Source organism: Rhinatrema bivittatum, chromosome 8 (assembly GCF_901001135.1).
Source record: "Rhinatrema bivittatum chromosome 8, aRhiBiv1.1, whole genome shotgun sequence".
Lineage (NCBI taxonomy): Eukaryota > Metazoa > Chordata > Amphibia > Gymnophiona > Rhinatrematidae > Rhinatrema > Rhinatrema bivittatum.
Window position 1 is genome coordinate 113,876 of NC_042622.1, and position 18,896 is coordinate 132,771.

The window sequence follows — 18,896 nt, forward strand, 5'->3', positions numbered from 1 at the left end:
CTATCATTTAAAGCACATAGTATGATAATTATGCCATGGCTGAGTGCTATCACTTAAAGCACATAGTATGATAATTATGCCATGATGAGTGCTATAACTTAAAGCACACAGTATGATAATTACGCCATGGATGAGTGCTATCATTTAAAGCACACAGTATGATAATTACGCCATGGCTGAGTGCTATCACTTAAAGCACACAGTATGATAATTATGCCATGGCTGAGTGCTATCACTTAAAGCACATAGGTTGCCACAGTCAGCTTTGATTATTGTACTTTGACTGGAAGCACAATCTGCTATTTCAACCCTTTCAGCTACTTATCTGTCCCAGAAGGGGCAGGAACTCAGCAAGTTTACATCAGTCCTGTGTTGGCCTTTGGTGGAGTTTCCTACACAGGAAAAAAACAAGGAATGTTGTGAATAGGAAGAGCATTGAAAGGAAGGGCAGCAGAGGCAGGGAGCAGAATGAGAGCGGAACAGGAGGAAGCAGGACATGGAGTATGAATCTAAGAAAAGAAAGAATGTGAGTAAAAAATGTAAATTGTAATAAAGCACTGTATTGTGGCGTTTAGTCTGAGAAGAGTCTATTGGATAAAAGCTGTTACAGTTCTGTGCATTAATCGCTTTTCCATTAGCAAAGAATGAGAAAAAGACTTTGTAAATCTGACTTTTAATGTGGTGCTGGTGTGGAATGTGCATCTTGATAATGGTTTTATTCTCATGCTTGATCATCTCTTTCACTCTTTACTGGAATATGAGTTCTTTTCAAGAATTAGTGATCTGTCAGCAGAAAGGTGTACGGAAGGCCTGATTCATTTAAGCCTTTTTCCCATATACACAGGGTGGGCAATTTTTAAAAGCCATTTACCCATGTAAAAGTTTGCATAGAAATAAAAGATGTGCATACTTTTACCAGTGGGAAAACTAATTGGGCTTAGAAGCAAAGTTAGGTTAGGGAAAATAACAATATTCACAGGGATGGTGACTTTAAAACAAGCCCTCAGGTACCCTGGACATTCACTGAAATTTAAAATCATGCATGCAGCTGAATATGTATAATTTAAAATATGCCTGCCACACATAATGTTAACTGGTTACTCAAGCAAATGAGCTTCACATATCTTCCTTAGGACTTTGTCAGCTTTACCATACTCATGTGACGGACATTCCCAGTTTTACCAAGTAATCCACCAATTTGTTCAATGTATCTTGAGGTCTTCCAGAGCCCTCTGTTGGGCCGATACAGTAAAAATCGCGGGAGAGCGGGCGAGTGTCCACTCTCCTGTGCGCGCAATACAGTAAATTAATTTATTTAAATTAGGGTCCGCGGCAAAAAGAGGCGCTAGGGACGCGCTAGGGACACTAGCGCGTCCCTAGCGCGTCCCTAGCGCCTCTTTTTGGACAGGAGCGGTGGCTGTCAGCGGGTTTGACAGCCGACACTCAATTTTGCCAGCGTCGGTTCTCGAGCCCACTGACAGCTATGGGTTCGGAAACCGGACGCCGGCAAAATTGAGCGTCCGCTTTTCAACCCGCAAGCCGCGGGCCTATTTCAATTTTTTTTAGTTTTTTATTTTTTACTTTTTTTAACTTTTGGGGCCTCCGACTTAATATCGCCATGATATTAAGTCAGAGGGTGCACAGAAAAGCAGTTTTTACTGCTTTTCTGTGCACTTCCCCGGCGCCGGCAGAAATTAACACTGACCTTTGGGTAGGCGCTAATTTCTTAAAGTAAAATGTGCGGCTTGGCTGCACATTTTACTTACTGAATCGCGCGGAATACCTAATAGGACCATCATCATGCATTTGCATGTTGAGGGTGCTATTAGGTGCCGCGGGTTGAACGCGTGTTTTTGACGTGCTATTGCCCCTTACTGAATAAGGAGTAAAACTAGTGCGTCGAAATCGCGCGTCCAATCGCGGGTTAACAGTGCGCTCCACCTCTGGCCTCTGGTTTTAAAATATGGATTTATGTTCATAAGTGTTGTCCTCGCCCTGGAATGCTCATGTCCTACCCCTTTTCATAAGCTCATGCATGCTCATATATGCACATAATATATACTATATATATTATATATATATATACTCGTGTATATGGACCTTTTAGCACGAGCAACTCTTTTAAAATTTGGCCCATTGTTTTCCGTGGAAAAAGTATCTGCAGAAAATCAGAGACAAATCTCTGTAGCCACTTTTGAAAGGGAAAGTATGAACTTGCATGTATATGGCTAGCTATGAAAACAATCCTTAGTGGCTATACCTGGGAACCTTTGACATTTCTCTGGATTAGAAGAGCAGCTACAGCGACACAACACACTTTCTCTCTTCCCTTCCCCAACAAACAACAACAGGCATTCTTTCTTTCTTCATTTTTTAAATTTTCTTTAATGTAACTTACATCTATACAAATATAATAGCATTCCAAACATGAAGAAAGTACTGATTAAACATGTCTTTACATATTACTGGTCCAATGTGACAGAGAGAGAGGATGAGGTTGTGGTTATGTCTTCACCTGTTTCCTCTTGTGTTCTTGTCCTAGTGCAATGTAAGTTTACTGTTTTGCTTGGTGCAAACTATCATTTGCATATTTAATGGAGTGACAGGTGTCAGTCTTAAACATGTTCACCTTGCATTTAATCAGAGACCCCAAGGTAAATTCAGAAAATAGTGCAGCTCTGAATTCAGTTTTATTTTTTTTGATCAGGGAGCATATTCTTTCTATGTAGAGATGCTTGATGGATTCTATAGCAGGGTACCGTCAAGCCAGGGTGAGATAACATAGTAGAAAAATCTCATCTTTGTGAGACTATCCTCACCCCAAATGAGGTCAAATGTTCACCGAGGTCGTACTGTGCAATTCGTATGTCTCACTCTGCATGTAAACCCTAACCATCACCAGTACCTCACCTCGAGAATTAGCTGTCCCTCCTGCAGTCATATAAATAGTTGAATACTGTGAAGGCCTCCCAGTGGCTCTCTCTCTATCCCCCCCCACAGCCTAGAAATGGCCAAAATGCAATCTTTATTGCAAATTGCGTTATGGCAGTTTTGGACATATTCTACAGCTTAACACCAGGAAAAAAGGTGTCGTTATTTCTGGCGTTAAAACCAGTGGATTTATGCGAGTAGAGGGAATTATGTGTGCCGGGCCTATTTTAGAAAGGCCCAGCAATGCGCAAAAGCCCCAGGACGCGTCAGTCCCGGGGCTTTAAAAAAGGGGCAGTCTGGGGGCGGGGCCAGAGGTCTCTGTCACAGCGGCCATTTGCCACTGTGTCAGAGGATCACCTGCCAGCAGGCTGCCCGGAGGCAGGCACAAAAGGTGAGATAGAGGTCGGGGGGAGGTTAGAATAGGGCTAGGGGGTGGGAAGGTTAGGGGAAGGGGTGGGAAGGGAAGTTCTCTCACAGACTGCTCTGAAATCAGAACGGCCTGGGAGGGAACGGGTGAAGGCCACGGCGTCGGTGCACCGGGGGCAGGACCGAGGCCTCCGGCACAGCGGCCGTGCCGTGGGATCGCACGCCAGTAGCCGGCTGGCGCGCGCAAGTTATGCCTGCCTCAGGCAGGCGTAAATAACAAAATAAAGGTGGGGGGATTTAGGTAGGGCTGGGGGGCGGGTTAGATAGGGGAAGGGAGGGGAAGGAGGGGGGAGCAGAAAGAAAGTTCCCTCCGAGGCCGCTCTGATTTCGGAACGGCCTCAGAGGAAACAGGGAAAGCCATCAGGGCTCCCCTTGGGCTCGGCGCGTGCAAGGTGCATAAGTGTGCACCCCCGTGCGCGCGCTGACCCCGGATTTTATAACATGTGTGCAGCTGTGTGCGCATGTTATAAAATCGGGCGTAGATTTGTGCTCGCCGGCTTGTGCGCACAAATCTACGCCCACGCGTAGCCCTTGGTGTAAGGAACAAAGTTTTGGGTATATTGGAGGGTAGGGCAATTTATGAACAGAAAAGGGCTGTTGCGTTGGAGGTGGACCCTTGACCTGGCACAGAATTGGTACAGCCCTCTGGTCGGACCCAGAGAGCGTCTGCTACCAGGAGGCGGAGCTCATGAGGAGACCGAGGCTCGCTGGAGCTTCACCAATAACAGTCCGGGGTTTCCGCAGGTTGAGCCCTTGGGTACCCGGAGCGCCTGGATTTAGGTGGGGCCTCTGGAGGTCTCCCAGAGAGAGGACAGAGTGGTCAGCCAGGCGGCGGTCAGGTCTGGAGCGGTCAGCATAGTCAGGCAGGCGGAGGTCGCTACCAGGTAGAGATCAAACAAAGATAATGAGAAGGCACGGGAACTAGGAAGCCAGGGCAACAAGGAACAAGAGTCCTTGTTGCAAAGGCAAACCTCAAGTGACTGCAGGCCCCTTTTATAGGGCCAAAGAACTCCCTTGATGACGTCACTAGGAGGAGCCACAGGACTGGCCCTTTAAATGAACTGTGGAGGTGCGGCCTCGCACCTAAGGAGGCAGGACCCTGGAGAGTAATCATGGTGAGGCTGGAGACGCAGGCCCGACGTCAGGGGTGGCTCTAGCCTGAAATGGAGTTTCAGTTGGCCTCCCGGCCACAAGAAGAGTCTCTCGCGGCCGGGCGGATTTAGGCGAGCAGGGCCCTGCGCGCCGGTAGGCCTATTTTACATAGGCCTACCGGCGCGCGCAGAGCCCCGGGACTCGCGTAAGTCCCGGGGTTTTCGGAGAGGGGGCGTGTCGGGGGCGTGTCAGGGGCGGGGCCGAGCGCCGCGCTGTTTTCGGGGCGTGTCGGCAGCATTTTGGGGGCGGGCCTGGGGGCGTGGTTACGGCCCGGCGCGGTCCGGGGGCGCGGCCGCGCCCTCCATACCCACCCCCAGGTCGCGTCCCGGCGCACTAGGGACCTGGTGATGCGCGGGGATTTACGTATCCCTCCGGGAGGCGTAAATCCCCCGACAAAGGTAAAGGGGGGGTTTAGACAGGGCCAGGGGGGTGGGTTAGGTAGAGGAAGGGAGGGGAAGGTGAGGGGAGGGCGTTAGAGGATTCCCTCCAAGGCCGCTCCGAACGGGGGTAGGCTGCGCGGCTCGGCGCGCACCGGCTATACGTAATCGATAGCCTTGCGCGCGCCGATCCAGGATTTTAGTAGATACGCGCGACTACGCGCGTATCTACTAAAATCCCGCGTACTTTTGCTTGTGCCTGATGCGCCAGCAAAAGTACACGAATGCGCCGTGTTTGAAAATCTACCCCTATGCGCACATACGCGTGCATGTTACGAAATAGCCCTGGCGCATGTATGTGTGTGCTGATCTTATATCCATTGGGGTAGATTTTATAAAACAGCGCGAGCGCGTACTTTTGTTGGCGCACCAGGCGCAAACAAAAGTACGCTGGATTTTAGTAGATATGCGCGTATCTGCTAAAATCCTGGATCGGCGCGCGCCGAGCCGCGCAGCCTGTCTCCGTTCCCTCCGAGGCCGCTCCGAAATAGGAGCGGCCTCGGAGGGAACTCCCTTTCGCCCTCCCCTCACCTTCCCCTCCCTTCCTCTACCTAACCCACCCCCCCGGCCCTATCTAAACCCCCCCCCACCTTTATCCCTGGATTTACGCCTCCCAGAGGGAGGCGTAAATCCACGCGCGCCAGCAGCCCGCTGGCGCGCGGAGACGCAATCCGGGGGCGGTTCCGGATGGCGCAGCCACGCCCCCAGACCGCCCCGGCCCGAAACCACGCCCCCAGGCCCGCCCTCGAAATGCCGCGTCCCGCCCCCAAAACGCCGCGCCGATCGGCCCCGCCCCGACACGCCCCCCTCGAAAAACCCCGGGACTTACGAGAGTCCCGGGGCTCTGCGCGCGCCGGCGGGCCTATGGAAAATAGGCGCGCCGGCGTGCAAGGCCCTTCTCGCGTAAATCCGGGCGGATTTACGCGAGCAGGGCTTTTAAAATCCGCCCCATTGCGCACATACGCGTGCATGTTACGAAATAGCCCTGGCGCATGTATGTGTGCTGCTGATCTTATATCCTATGCGCACATACGCGTGCATGTTACGAAATAGCCCTGGCGCATGTATGTGTGCTGCTGATCTTATATCCTATGCGCACATACGTGTGCATGTTATGAAATAGCCCCGGCGCACGTATGTGTGCTGCTGATCTTATATCCTATATGCACATACGCGTGCATGTTACGAAATAGCCCTGGCGCACGTATGTGTGCTGCTGATCTTATATCCTATGCGCACATACGTGTGCATGTTATGAAATAGCCCCGGCGCACGTATGTGTGCTGCTGATCTTATATCCTATATGCACATACGCGTGCATGTTACGAAATAGCCCTGGCGCACGTATGTGTGCTGCTGATCTTATATCCTATGCGCACATACGCGTGCATGTTACAAAATAGCCCTGGCGCACTTTTGTGTGCTGCTGATCTTATATCCTATGCGCACATACGCGTGCATATTACGAAATAGCCCTGGCGCACGTATGTGTGCTGCTGATCTTATATCCTATGCGCACATTCGCGTGCATGTTATGAAATAGCCCCGGCGCACGTATGTGTGCTGCTGATCTTATATCCTATGCGCACATACGCATGCATGTTACGAAATAGCCCTGGCGCACGTATGTGTGCTGCTAATTTTAAACTTGTATGTGCTCGGCAGCATAAGTTAAGCTTTGGGACGCACAAGTGAAGGAATTTTATAACAGATGTTGTGGATAGGGGTGTGCATTCGTTTTCAACGCATATGTAAAACGCAACTTTTTTTTTTTTAACTTAAAAAAGTGATGAGGCGCGATTTCCAACTTATTCAACATAGCTATGTTGAATAAGTTGGAAATCGCGATCGTTGATCCTAAATAAACACTTAAACCCCCCACCCTCCTGACCCCCCCCAAGACTTACCAAACCTCCCTGGTGGTACAACGAGGGGTCCGGGAGCGGAGGCGCGGTGAACCACGTGACAACGGCGTCACTCCGACGTGACGCCGACGTCACATGCTCCTCGCAAAGGAATACAGGAATGGCTTCCTGACTCCCCGCTGGACCACCAGGGAGTTTTGGTAAGTCTTGGGGGAGGATTAAGGAGGGTGAGGGGTTTAAATTTTTATTTAGGGAACCGGTGCACGTATGGACATAGCCTCAACTTATGGAATTCTACATATGTCCATATTGACCGAAATTGACCCTCACCTTCGACTTATGGACTTATGAACATAAACTTTTTGTCTGCACATCCCTAGTTGTGGCCAGAGCGGTGGACCCTTGGACCGGCCTTGTGGAGTAGAGAGGAAAGGCCGGGAGGTTGAAACTTGCTGACAGGAAAAGCCATTTCTCTGTGTCGTTGCTTCGAAGTGGGGTATGTGGTCTTCAGCAGCCTTTCTATCAGCACTGGCAGCGTCACGAGGCCTAGCTACACTATGAACCCCAGTTCTCGCTTTAAAATTGTGAAATCACCCCTTACTGGCACGAAATATTTCACCATGTTCACTTGTTGATGGCTTATCCTTTACGATATCTGCATTTATAGCCCTAGCTCTTTCACAGATGAGACATTCAGACAGGCTATCACCTGCCATCTGCCTTTCGTTTATCCACACTAGCAATATCCTTTCTACCTCTTCTATCACTGTTGATCGTTGCTTGGTAATTTGAGTGACACCTCAAGCCACACTAACTTCCTTGTACAAACCTTTTCTTGGTAAGATTGAGAAAATGGTGCTGTATATGAGAGCGAGATCGCTCACACGAACGCCACTCTCATATTTCTGCACAATTTCCTTCTTTTCGATTGAGATTGCTTTTTTTTATATTGTCTTCCTTTCTTTGCTTCTTTTCTAGCCTTTTTGGGGCCAATTTGAACGCTTCTATGACAAAAGTGATGTTCATCAGGGAGAAGAAATAAGAAAAAATAAGAAATCTAAAAAGGTGTACAACAAAAAAACCCCCATCAACCCCAGACACTCATTCCCCCTCCCCACAACTTCGGAGCACATCTCTTGCCCCCCCCCCCCCCCCCACACACACACACGCTCATTCCCCCTACCCACCACTTCTGAGCACATCTCTGGCCCCCCCCCCCCCACACACGCTCATTCCCCCTCCCATCACTTCTGAGCACAACTCTGGCCCCCCCCCCCCACACACGCTCATTCCCCCTCCCCACCACTTCTGAGCACATCTCTGGCCCCCCCCCCACACACACGCTCATTCCCCCTCCCCACCACTTCTGAGCACATCTCTGGCCCCCCACACGCTCATTCCCCCTCCCCACCACTTCTGAGCACATCTCTGACCCCCCACGCGCTCATTCCCCCTCCCCACCACTTCTGAGCACATCTCTGGCCCCCCACGCGCTCATTCCCCCTTCCATCACTTCTGAGCACATCTCTGGCCCCCCCACACGCTCATTCCCCCTCCCCACCACTTCTGAGCACATCTCTGGCCCCCCCACACGCTCATTCCCCCTCCCCACCACTTCTGAGCACATCTCTGGCCCCGCACATGCTCATTCCCCCTCCCCACCACTTCTGAGCACATCTCTGGCCCCCCCCCCCCCCACACGCTCATTCCCCCTCCCCACCACTTCTGAGCACATCTCTGGCCCCCCCACACGCTCATTCCCCCTCCCCACCACTTGTGAGCACATCTCTGCCCCCCACACGCTCATTCCCCCTTCCATCACTTCTGAGCACATCTCTGGCCCCCCCCCCCCCCCACGCTCATTCCCCCTCCCCACCACTTGTGAGCACATCTCTGGCCCCCCACACGCTCATTCCCCCTCCCCACCACTTCTGAGCACATCTCTGGCCCCCCACACACGCTCATTCCCCCTCCCCACCACTTCTGAGCACATCTCTGGCCCCCCACAACGCTCATTCCCCCTCCCCACCACTTCTGAGCACATCTCTGGGCCCCCCCCCCCACAAACGCTCATTCCCCCTCCCACCACTTCTGAGCACATCTCTGGCCCCCCCCCCCCCCACCCACGCTCATTCCCCCTCCCCACCACTTCTGAGCACATCTCTGGCCCCCCCCCCCACACGCTCATTCCCCCTCCCATCACTTCTGAGCACATCCTGGCCCCCCACACGCTCGATTCCCCCTCCCACCACTTCTGAGCACATCTCTGCCCCCCACACGCTCATTCCCCCTCCCATCACTTCTGAGCACATCTCTGGCCCCCCCCCACACGCTCATTCCCCCTCCCCATCACTTCTGAGCACATCTCTGCCCCCCACACGCTCATTCCCCCTCCCACCACTTCTGAGCACATCTCTGGCCCCCCCCCCCCACACGTCTCATTCCCCCTCCCCACCACTTCATGGAGCACATCTCTGGCCCCCACACGCTCATTCCCCCTCCCCACCACCTTCTGAGCACTATCTCTGGCCCCCCCACACGCTCATTCCCCCTCCCCACCACTTCTGAGCACATCTCTGGCCCCCCACACGCTCATTCCCCCTCCCCATCACTTCTGAGCACATCTCTGGCCCCCCACACGCTCATTCCCCCTCCCCACCACTTCTGAGCACATCTCTGGCCCCCCACACATGCTCATTCCCCCTCCCCACCACTTGTGAGCACATCTCTGGCCCCCCCCCCCCACACGCTCATTCCCCCTCCCCACCACTTGTGAGCACATCTCTGGCCCCCCACATGCTCATTCCCCCTCCCCACCACTTGTGAGCACATCTCTGGCCCGCCACACGCTCATTCCCCCTCCCCATCACTTCTGAGCACATCTCTGGCTCCCACACGCTCATTTCCCCCTCCCCATCACTTCTGAGCACATCTCTGGCCCCTCACACGCTCATTCTCCCTCCCCACCACTTCTGAGCACATCTCTGGCCCCCCCCCCCACACGCTCATTCCCCCTTCCATCACTTCTGAGCACATCTCTGGCCCCCCCCCCCACACGCTCATTCCCCCTCCCCACCACTTCTGAACACATCTCTGGCCCCCCACACGCTCATTCCCCCTCCCACCACTTGTGAGCACATCTCTGGGCCCCCCCCCACACGCTCATTCCCCCTCCCCACCACTTCTGAACACATCTCTGGCCCCCCACACGCTCATTCCCCCCTCCCACCACTTGTGAGCACATCTCTGGCCCGCCACACGCTCATTCCCCCTCCCCATCACTTCTGAGCACATCTCTGGCTCCCACACGCTCATTTCCCCCTCCCCATCACTTCTGAGCACATCTCTGGCCCCTCACACGCTCATTCTCCCTCCCCACCACTTCTGAGCACATCTCTGCCCCCCCACACGCTCATTTCCCCCCTCCCCATCACTTCTGAGCACATCTCTGGCCCCTCACACGCTCATTCTCCCTCCCCACCACTTCTGAGCACATCTCTGCCCCCCACACGCTCATTCCCCCTTCCATCACTTCTGAGCACATCTCTGGGCCCCCCCCCACACGCTCATTCCCCCTCCCCACCACTTCTGAACACATCTCTGGCCCCCCACACGCTCATTCCCCCCTCCCACCACTTGTGAGCACATCTCTGGGCCCCCCCCCCCACACGCTCATTCCCCCTCCCCACCACTTCTGAGCACATCTCTGGCCCCCCCCCCCCACACGCTCATTCCCCCTCCCCACCACTTCTGAGCACATCTCTGGCCCCCCCACACGCTCATTCCCCCTCCCCATCACTTCTGAGCACATCTCTGGCCCCCCACACGCTCATTCCCCCTCCCCACCACTTCTGAGCACATCTCTGGCCCCCCACACATGCTCATTCCCCCTCCCCACCACTTGTGAGCACATCTCTGGCCCCCCACATGCTCATTCCCCCTCCCCACCACTTGTGAGCACATCTCTGGCTCCCACACGCTCTTTCCCCCTCCCCATCACTTCTGAGCACATCTCTGGCCCCCCACACGCTCATTCCCCCTCCCCACCACTTCTGAGCACATCTCTGGCCCCCCACCTGCTCATTCCCCCTCCCCACCACTTGTGAGCACATCTCTGGCCCCCCCCCCCCCCCACACGCTCATTCCCCCTCCCCACCACTTGTGAGCACATCTCTGACCCTCCACACGCTCATTCCCTCTCCCCACCACTTCTGAGCACATCTCTGGCCCCCCACGTGCTCATTCCCCCTCCCCACCACTTGTGAGCACATCTCTGGCCCCCCCCCCCACACGCTCATTCCCCCTCCCCACCACTTGTGAGCACATCTCTGACCCTCCACACGCTCATTCCCCCTCCCCATCACTTCTGAGCACATCTCTGGCTCCTACAGGCTCATTCCCCCTCCCCACCACTTCTGAGCACATCTCTGGCCCCCCACGTGCTCATTTCCCCTCCCCACCACTTCTGAGCACATCTCTGGCCCCCCCCCCCACACACACACGCTCATTCCCCCCTCCCCACCACTTCTGAGCACATCTCTGGCCCCCCACATGTTCATTCCCTCTCCCCACCACTTCTGAGCACATCTCTGGCCCCCCACACGCTCATTCCCCCTCCCCACCACTTCTGAGCACATCTCTGGCCCCCCAAACGCTCATTCCCCTCCCCACCACTTCTGAGCACATCTCTGGCCCCCCACATGCTCATTCCCCCTCCCCACCACTTCTGAGCACATCTCTGGCCCCCCCCCCCACACACGCTCATTCCCCCTCCCCACCACTTCTGAGCACATCTCTGGCCCCCCCCCCCCCACACGCTCATTCCCCCTCCCCACCACTTCTGAGCACATCTCTGGCCCCCCACACGCTCATTCCCCCTCCCCACCACTTCTGAGCACATCTCTGGCCCCCCCCCCCACACGCTCATTCCCCCTCCCCACCACTTCTGAGCACATCTCTGGCCCCCCCCCCCCCACATGCTCATTCCCCCTCCCCACCACTTCTGAGCACATCTCTGGCCCCTCACACGCTCATTCCCCCTCCCCACCACTTCTGAGCACATCTCTGGCCCCCCACACGCTCATTCCCCCTCCCCACCACTTCTGAGCACATCTCTGGCCCCCCACACGCTCATTCCCCCTCCCCACCACTTCTGAGCACATCTCTGGCCCCCCACACGCTCATTCCCCCTCCCCACCACTTCTGAGCACATCTCTGGCCCCCCCCCCCCACACGCTCATTCCCCCTCCCACCACTTCTGAGCACATCTCTGGCCCCCCCCCCACCCACGCTCATTCCCCCTCCCATCACTTCTGAGCACATCTCTGGCCCCCCACACGCTCATTCCCCCTCCCCACCACTTCTGAGCACATCTCTGCCCCCCACACGCTCATTCCCCCTTCCATCACTTCTGAGCACATCTCTGGCCCCCCCCCCCACACGCTCATTCCCCCTCCCCATCACTTCTGAGCACATCTCTGGCCCCCCCACACGCTCATTCCCCCTCCCACCACTTCTGAGCACATCTCTGGCCCCCCCTACCACGCTCATTCCCCCTCCCCACCACTTCTGAGCACATCTCTGGCCCCCCACACGCTCATTCCCCCTCCCCACCACTTCTGAGCACATCTCTGGCCCCCCCCACACGCTCATTCCCCCTCCCATCATTTCTGAGCACATCTCTGACCCCCCCCCACACGCTCATTCCCCCTCCCATCATTTCTGAGCACATCTCTGACCCCCGCCACACGCTCATTCCCCCTCCCCACCACTTCTGAGCACATCTCTGGCCCCCCACACGCTCATTCCCCCTCCCCACCACTTCTGAGCACATCTCTGCCCCCCCCCCCACGCTCATTCCCCCTCCCCATCACTTCTGAGCACATCTCTGGCCCCCCACACGCTCATTCCCCCTCCCCACCACTTCTGAGCACATCTCTGGCCCCCCCACACGCTCATTCCCCCTCCCACCACTTCTGAGCACATCTCTGGTCCCCCACACGCTCATTCCCCCTCCCCACCACTTCTGAGCACATCTCTGGCCCCCCTCCCCACACGCTCATTCCCCCTCCCCACCACTTCTGAGCACATCTCTGGCCCCCCACACGCTCATTCCCTCTCCCCACCACTTCTGAGCACATCTCTGGCCCCCCACACGCTCATTCCCCCTCCCCACCACTTCTGAGCACATCTCTGGCCCCCCACACGCTCATTCCCCCTCCCCACCACTTCTGAGCACATCTCTGGCCCCCCACACGCTCATTCCCCCTCCCCACCACTTCTGAGCACATCTCTGGCCCTCCACACGCTCATTCCCCCTCCCCACCACTTCTGAGCACATCTCTGGCCCCCCCCCCCCACGCTCATTCCCCCTCCCCACCACTTCTGAGCACATCTCTGGCCCCCCCACACGCTCATTCCCCCTCCCACCACTTCTGAGCACATCTCTGGCCCCCCACGCGCTCATTCCCCCTCCCCACCACTTCTGAGCACATCTCTGGCCCCCCACACGCTCATTCCCCCTCCCCACCACTTCTGAGCACATCTCTGGCCCCCCACACGCTCATTCCCCCTCCCCACCACTTCTGAGCACATCTCTGGCCCCCCACACGCTCATTCCCCCTCCCCACCACTTCTGAGCACATCTCTGGCCCCCCCCCCACACGCTCATTCCCCCTCCCATCACTTCTGAGCACATCTCTGGCCCCCCATAAGCTCATTCCCCCTCCCCACCACTTCTGAGCACATCTCTGGCCCCCCACACGCTCATTCCCCCTCCCCACCACTTCTGAGCACATCTCTGGCCCCCCACATGCTCATTCCCCCTCCCCACCACTTCTGACCATATCTCTGGCCCCCCCCCCCAACACGCTCATTCCCCCTCCCCACCACTTCTGAGCACATCTCTGGCCCCCCCCCACCCGCTCATTCCCCCTCCCCACCACTTCTGAGCACATCTCTGGCCCCCCACACTCTCATTCCCCCTCCCCACCACTTCTGAGCACATCTCTGGCCCCCCCCCCACACGCTCATTCCCCCTCCCCACCACTTCTGAGCACATCTCTGGCCCCCCCCCCCCCACACGCTCATTCCCCCTCCCCACCACTTCTGAGCACATCTCTGGCCCCCCCCCCCCCACACGCTCATTCCCCCTCCCCACCACTTCTGAGCACATCTCTGGCCCCCCCCCCCCACACGCTCATTCCCCCTCCCCACCACTTCTGAGCACATCTCTGGCCCCCCCCCCTACACGCTCATTCCCCCTCCCCACCACTTCTGAGCACATCTCTGCCCCCCTCCCCACACGCTCATTCCCCCTCCCCACCACTTCTGAGCACATCTCTGGCACCCCCCCCCCCCACACGCTCATTCCCCACACTGCTCATCTCTGGCCCCCCCCCCCCCCCCCCACACGCTCATTCCCCCTCCTTACCACTTCTGAGCACATCTCTGGCCCCCCACACGCTCATTCCCCCTCCTCACCACTTCTGAGCACATCTCTGGCCCCCCACACGCTCATTCCCCCTCCTAGCATACTCATCCCTCCCCTCCTGATACTGTACCTTTCCAGCTGAGTGCTGTCCCGCGATGCTGTTGTTTGCTGCAAGGCCGTGCCGGGTCTGTCCACATGCGCCTGAGATGGACAGGCCTCATTGGCAGCAGCAGCACCAGCCAATTGCTGTAGAAGTCCCGCCTACCAAGACCAAAAAAATGCGATTGGCAGTAACAAAGGACCAATTTCAAGCAATCCGCAAAAACAAAATCACACGCACGCGGCACGAGCAGCATCTGGGTCGGAACTCAAAACCGGACAACTTGGTCATAACCTAAGTTGCTCGTATGTCAAGCCAGTCGTAACTCAAGGGTCCAGTGTAACTTATCTATTTAATTAAACTCAAACGCAGAATGCCCCCACAACACCCCTGAATTATTCAGCTAAACCTTAACTGGCTAATGAGCTATCCAGCTAAAATTTAACCAAAATATTCAAAAGTCAACTTTTAGCTGAATAATTCCCTTTGAATGTGGACCCACTTGGGTTTTAGAAACCTGAACAAACATTTATCCAGATTAAGGGAAGGGAATCTTCAGACAAGCCATGTAAATGACTTTGAAAATTTTCCTCCCCATGATTTGGAAATCCAACATATTTTCAGACTTGGCTCAAATCTGGAAAATTGCCAGAATTTTTAGGTTGTTTGAAAAATCTGACAAAAATTAAGTGGAATGTTTTTCAAAGATTCACATAGCTCTATACAAGATGAAACAAATAGTATTTAATGGGAAAATGACATGTTGCTGATCCCAAATTCTGTATATCAGGCTGTGCTCGCATTAAAATGACTGATTTAGGGTCCATGATAAGAACGGAGCCCTGTTGCATGATCCCCAGCCAAGGACAGAAAATATAAAACAGGGAAAAATCCCCCAGGTCATTGCAAAGGAAGAATTAGGGTGGGGATCCCAAGCCCAGAAGAGCAGTAGGAAACTGCTGACACCCCAAAAAATGTTTGTTTTACATTCAAGTCTGTTGCCGTCTCATTTTTTTGCTTTTAAAAATTTCTTTCTAGAGGTTCGCATCTCCCATTAGGCGTCTGGTTTTTCCTAAATCCACCCGGAGGTATGCATCAAGGAATAGCACCTACCGGAGACCTCTGCACTCAGTTCCTGTTTACCCTCCGGATTATCTCATCGACCCACAAGTCCTGCTGCATGACTATGTGGAAAAGGAGGTGAAGGTAAAAGCAGGGATGGGGAAGGAGAGAGAATGATGGGGATCAGGGTTTGAGTGCAAGATTTTTCTGCCAGGTAAGATGAGGAGAATTTTAATATTCTTTATTAAAGTTGTCTTGATCTTTATGCTTTCATAACACAGGAACAGGAACATTTTATTTTTATTCCATCTCTATGGCAATGTTAGCTACAGACTCCACTATAATTACAACTCTGCTATATAGGGTGAGGGAAGCTCTATACATAAGAACATAAGAACATGCCATACTGGGTCAGACCGAGGATCCATCAAGCCTAGAACCCTGTTTCCAACAGTGGCCAATCCAGGCCACAAGTATCTGGCAAGATCCCAAATAGTAAATAGATCCCATGCTGCTACTGAGCATAGATAAGTAATGGCTATTTTCAGAAGTCTGCTTGGTTAATAATAGTTTATTAAGAGAGAAACCAAGATGGCGTCCTGAGAGGTCGCAACTCTGCATGCTCCGGTATCAGAGATTTCTGAATTATAGCTTCGGCAATTTTTCCGCAAAGAATGCCTCATAGGAGAAAAGGCAAAGTTCAGGTATATCCACCAGACCCAGACAGCGCTACGGGTCAACGTTTAATATCTGAGTTCGCCTCTGCCGTACCTGTTTTGAGGGCTTCAACCCCCGCTGGGGAGCAGGCGAGAGGAGAGCCTTACTCCCCTGGGGAGCTTTCGTTGAGCCCTCCTGCCCCGAAAACGCTGTTGAGAGCTTTGCCACAAGCCTGCGACGGAGGAGCTATGACTCAAACTGATGACATCATCGGGAGGGTCTGGCTGGGTGGCCCAGAAGCCGCTGGTTTGCCTGGAGGAGAGCCGAAAACCCCAGCAGCTGCTTCGCAGAGGGGGGAGAAGTGCAGGAAGCAACTGGTGTCCCCATACCATCGGGAGAATGTAGTTTGACTACTGAAATTGGGGTAAGGAAATCTCCTCCATTGCAATTTATTAAACAGACGGTCGTAACCCTTGAAATGATCTGGGACCTTATGGCGAGGATGTCGGCCAAACTAGACAATCAGACCCTAAAGCTGGACGAGATAGCGGCTAAAGTTGTGACACAGGAACGGGACATTCAGCAGAGGTTTGTTGAATATGATGACTCCCTAAAGAAAGTTAATGAGGAAATAAAAAGTCTCCACAGTATAAATGCCACTATGATATCTAAGAGGGCGAATACGTCGAGGAGACTGGAATCGATAGAAAACTTTGGGGTAGATCTTAAAAAAATACGCGTGCAAAATTGGCAGCCTGCGCGTGCCGAGCAGGCGTAACTTGTGCGCGCCGCCTCGTCAGCCTCCGGCACAGGCCGCAATGCCGGGGACTTGGGACCGCCCTCCCGGCCTGCCCCCGAAGCCTTGCCACGCCCCTGGACCCGCCTCGGACCGCCCCCTGACCCTGGGCATGCCCCCAGGACATGCCCCCGGTCTTCGGGCACGCCCCAGACACGCCCCCTCCCGCCCCTTTTACGAAGCCCCAGGACTTACGCGCGTCCCGGGGCTTTACGCGCGCCCGCGGCCTATGCAAAATAGGTGCGCGAGTGCCCTGCGCGCGTAAATCCAGAAGGATTTATGCGCGCAGGGCTTTTAAAATCCGCCCCTTTATGAGGCATCTAAATATAAGACTTTTAAATTTCCCCATTGTAATGGGTGAAATACCCTTGTTAACTTTCAGGAAATATGGAGACTCTAAAGATTCCACAAGATGAGATCCCTGCAGTTAAGAAATTATTCTTCCTACCAAAAAGAAGCAACTCTGTCCCAGTCATTCCAAATATGCAAGGTTTGGACTTTCAAAATCTAACCGAATATTTAGAAAATTCTACCATTGAAATTGTGGCAGGGCTGTACTCTTTATTACCTTTTTTTGATGAAACGAGTGTTCAAAGATTATGATGAATTATTTAAAAAATATAAATGAATTATACTGTGGTGGTCTCCTACATGTGTACTCTGACTTAGCTAAATCTACGCAACAGCGCAGAAAAGCTTTCTTACAGATGAGATCTGAAGCCCTAGCATTAGGAGGCAGCTTTATGCTGCATTATCCATGCAAATGCATCATTAAACTGGTCAGAAATACTTCTTTTTTTTTTTTACCTGATCAACTACGGGTCTTTTTGGATGGTAGGAGACAACCTAATGTGCCATAAGGGTGGAGAATTTGTTTGGGAGCGGAATACAGGAGCCAAAGTTTGTAATTTTTTTTCTTTATGTACTCCTCTGAAATGTTTGTTTTCTCTCCATGTTCTCCTATGTAACAAGAGAAAAATTAAATAGAAATTTAATTATAAACCCTTCGAGTTAAGAGGGTTAAATATGTCAAGATAACTGTTACTTTGATTTGAATTCTCTGTATTTCTAATGCAAAAGTTTATTTTGTATATTGTTAAAAGATGATAAATAAAAAATTTAAAAAGAAATAGTTTATTAATTTTTCCTCCAGAAACTTTTTAAAACCCAGCTATGCTAACTGCCTTAATCACATCCTCTGGCAATGAATTCCAGAACTTAATTGTGCATTGAGTAAAAAAGAATTGTCTTCAATTTTTTTTGAATGTGTTACATACTAACTTCATAACATGTTGCTAGTCTTAGTATTTTTTGAAAGAGTAAATAAGCGTTTTGTATTTACCTCTTCTATTCCACTCATGATTTTATAGACATCTATCATATCCCCTGTCAGCCGTCTCTTCTCCAAGCTGAACAGTCCTCTATCATTTTTGTCATCCTTCTCTGTACCTTTTCCAATGCAACTATATCTTCTCTTCTTTTAACTGCTCCCTCAGCATCCTATCAATGCTCTTTGCCCTGGACGAAAACATTTCAGGATAAAAGTAAAATAAGACTTCCCCTGATTAAAAAATAAACCATTCTGACCTCATCAGCGGTAGAGTCTCCTTTCCAAGTGAAACCCAATCCTGCATCCTTCTCTTCAGTTTAAACTGCTGGGTCATACTCCTGCCAGACCCTTTCAAACTTCTCCAGGAAAGCTTTGACCACTGTGGTATCTTCCAAGATCAGGATATTCTTCCTGCTAGCCTGCATAGCTTGTGTTGTTCAATTGGGGGAGCTTGTGATGAGAACAGGTTTATCCACCTCTGCAAATTTCAGGTGTTTTTAGTCCGCATGCTGGTCATGCCACACTGCAATATCTGCTCTCCTCAGCGCTCCAATCTGCAAGCCCTCTTCACCGGCATGTAGTCAGAATCAACAGCAGCACAATCCAAAGTCCACACCATCTGCGGGCAGGAGAAGAGGCAGAGCTCAAGGCTGTGGCAGAAGAAGAGCAGGTGCAACATCTGGCGACTCAACAAGCCAAAAATGCAGA

The 18,896-nt window shown here is 53.1% G+C and overlaps 1 protein-coding gene across 4 annotated transcripts in view; it reads left to right on the forward strand.

The window, feature by feature from the left end:
- The first annotated feature begins 429 nt into the window (after positions 1-429).
- CCM2L (CCM2 like scaffold protein) overlaps positions 430-18,896 on the forward strand; it is a 128,732-nt gene continuing 110,265 nt past the window's right edge. For 2 of the 4 annotated variants that reach the window (XM_029613354.1, XM_029613355.1), the window contains exons 1-2: positions 430-526; positions 15,382-15,549. In XM_029613354.1, the coding sequence (XP_029469214.1) occupies positions 497-526; positions 15,382-15,549 (198 nt within the window). In that variant the 5' untranslated portion in view covers positions 430-496. Of the gene's footprint in view, positions 527-7,191; positions 7,308-15,381; positions 15,550-18,896 lie in introns of those variants that run through there. The other 2 variants (XM_029613357.1, XM_029613356.1) reach the window with 2 other exon arrangements.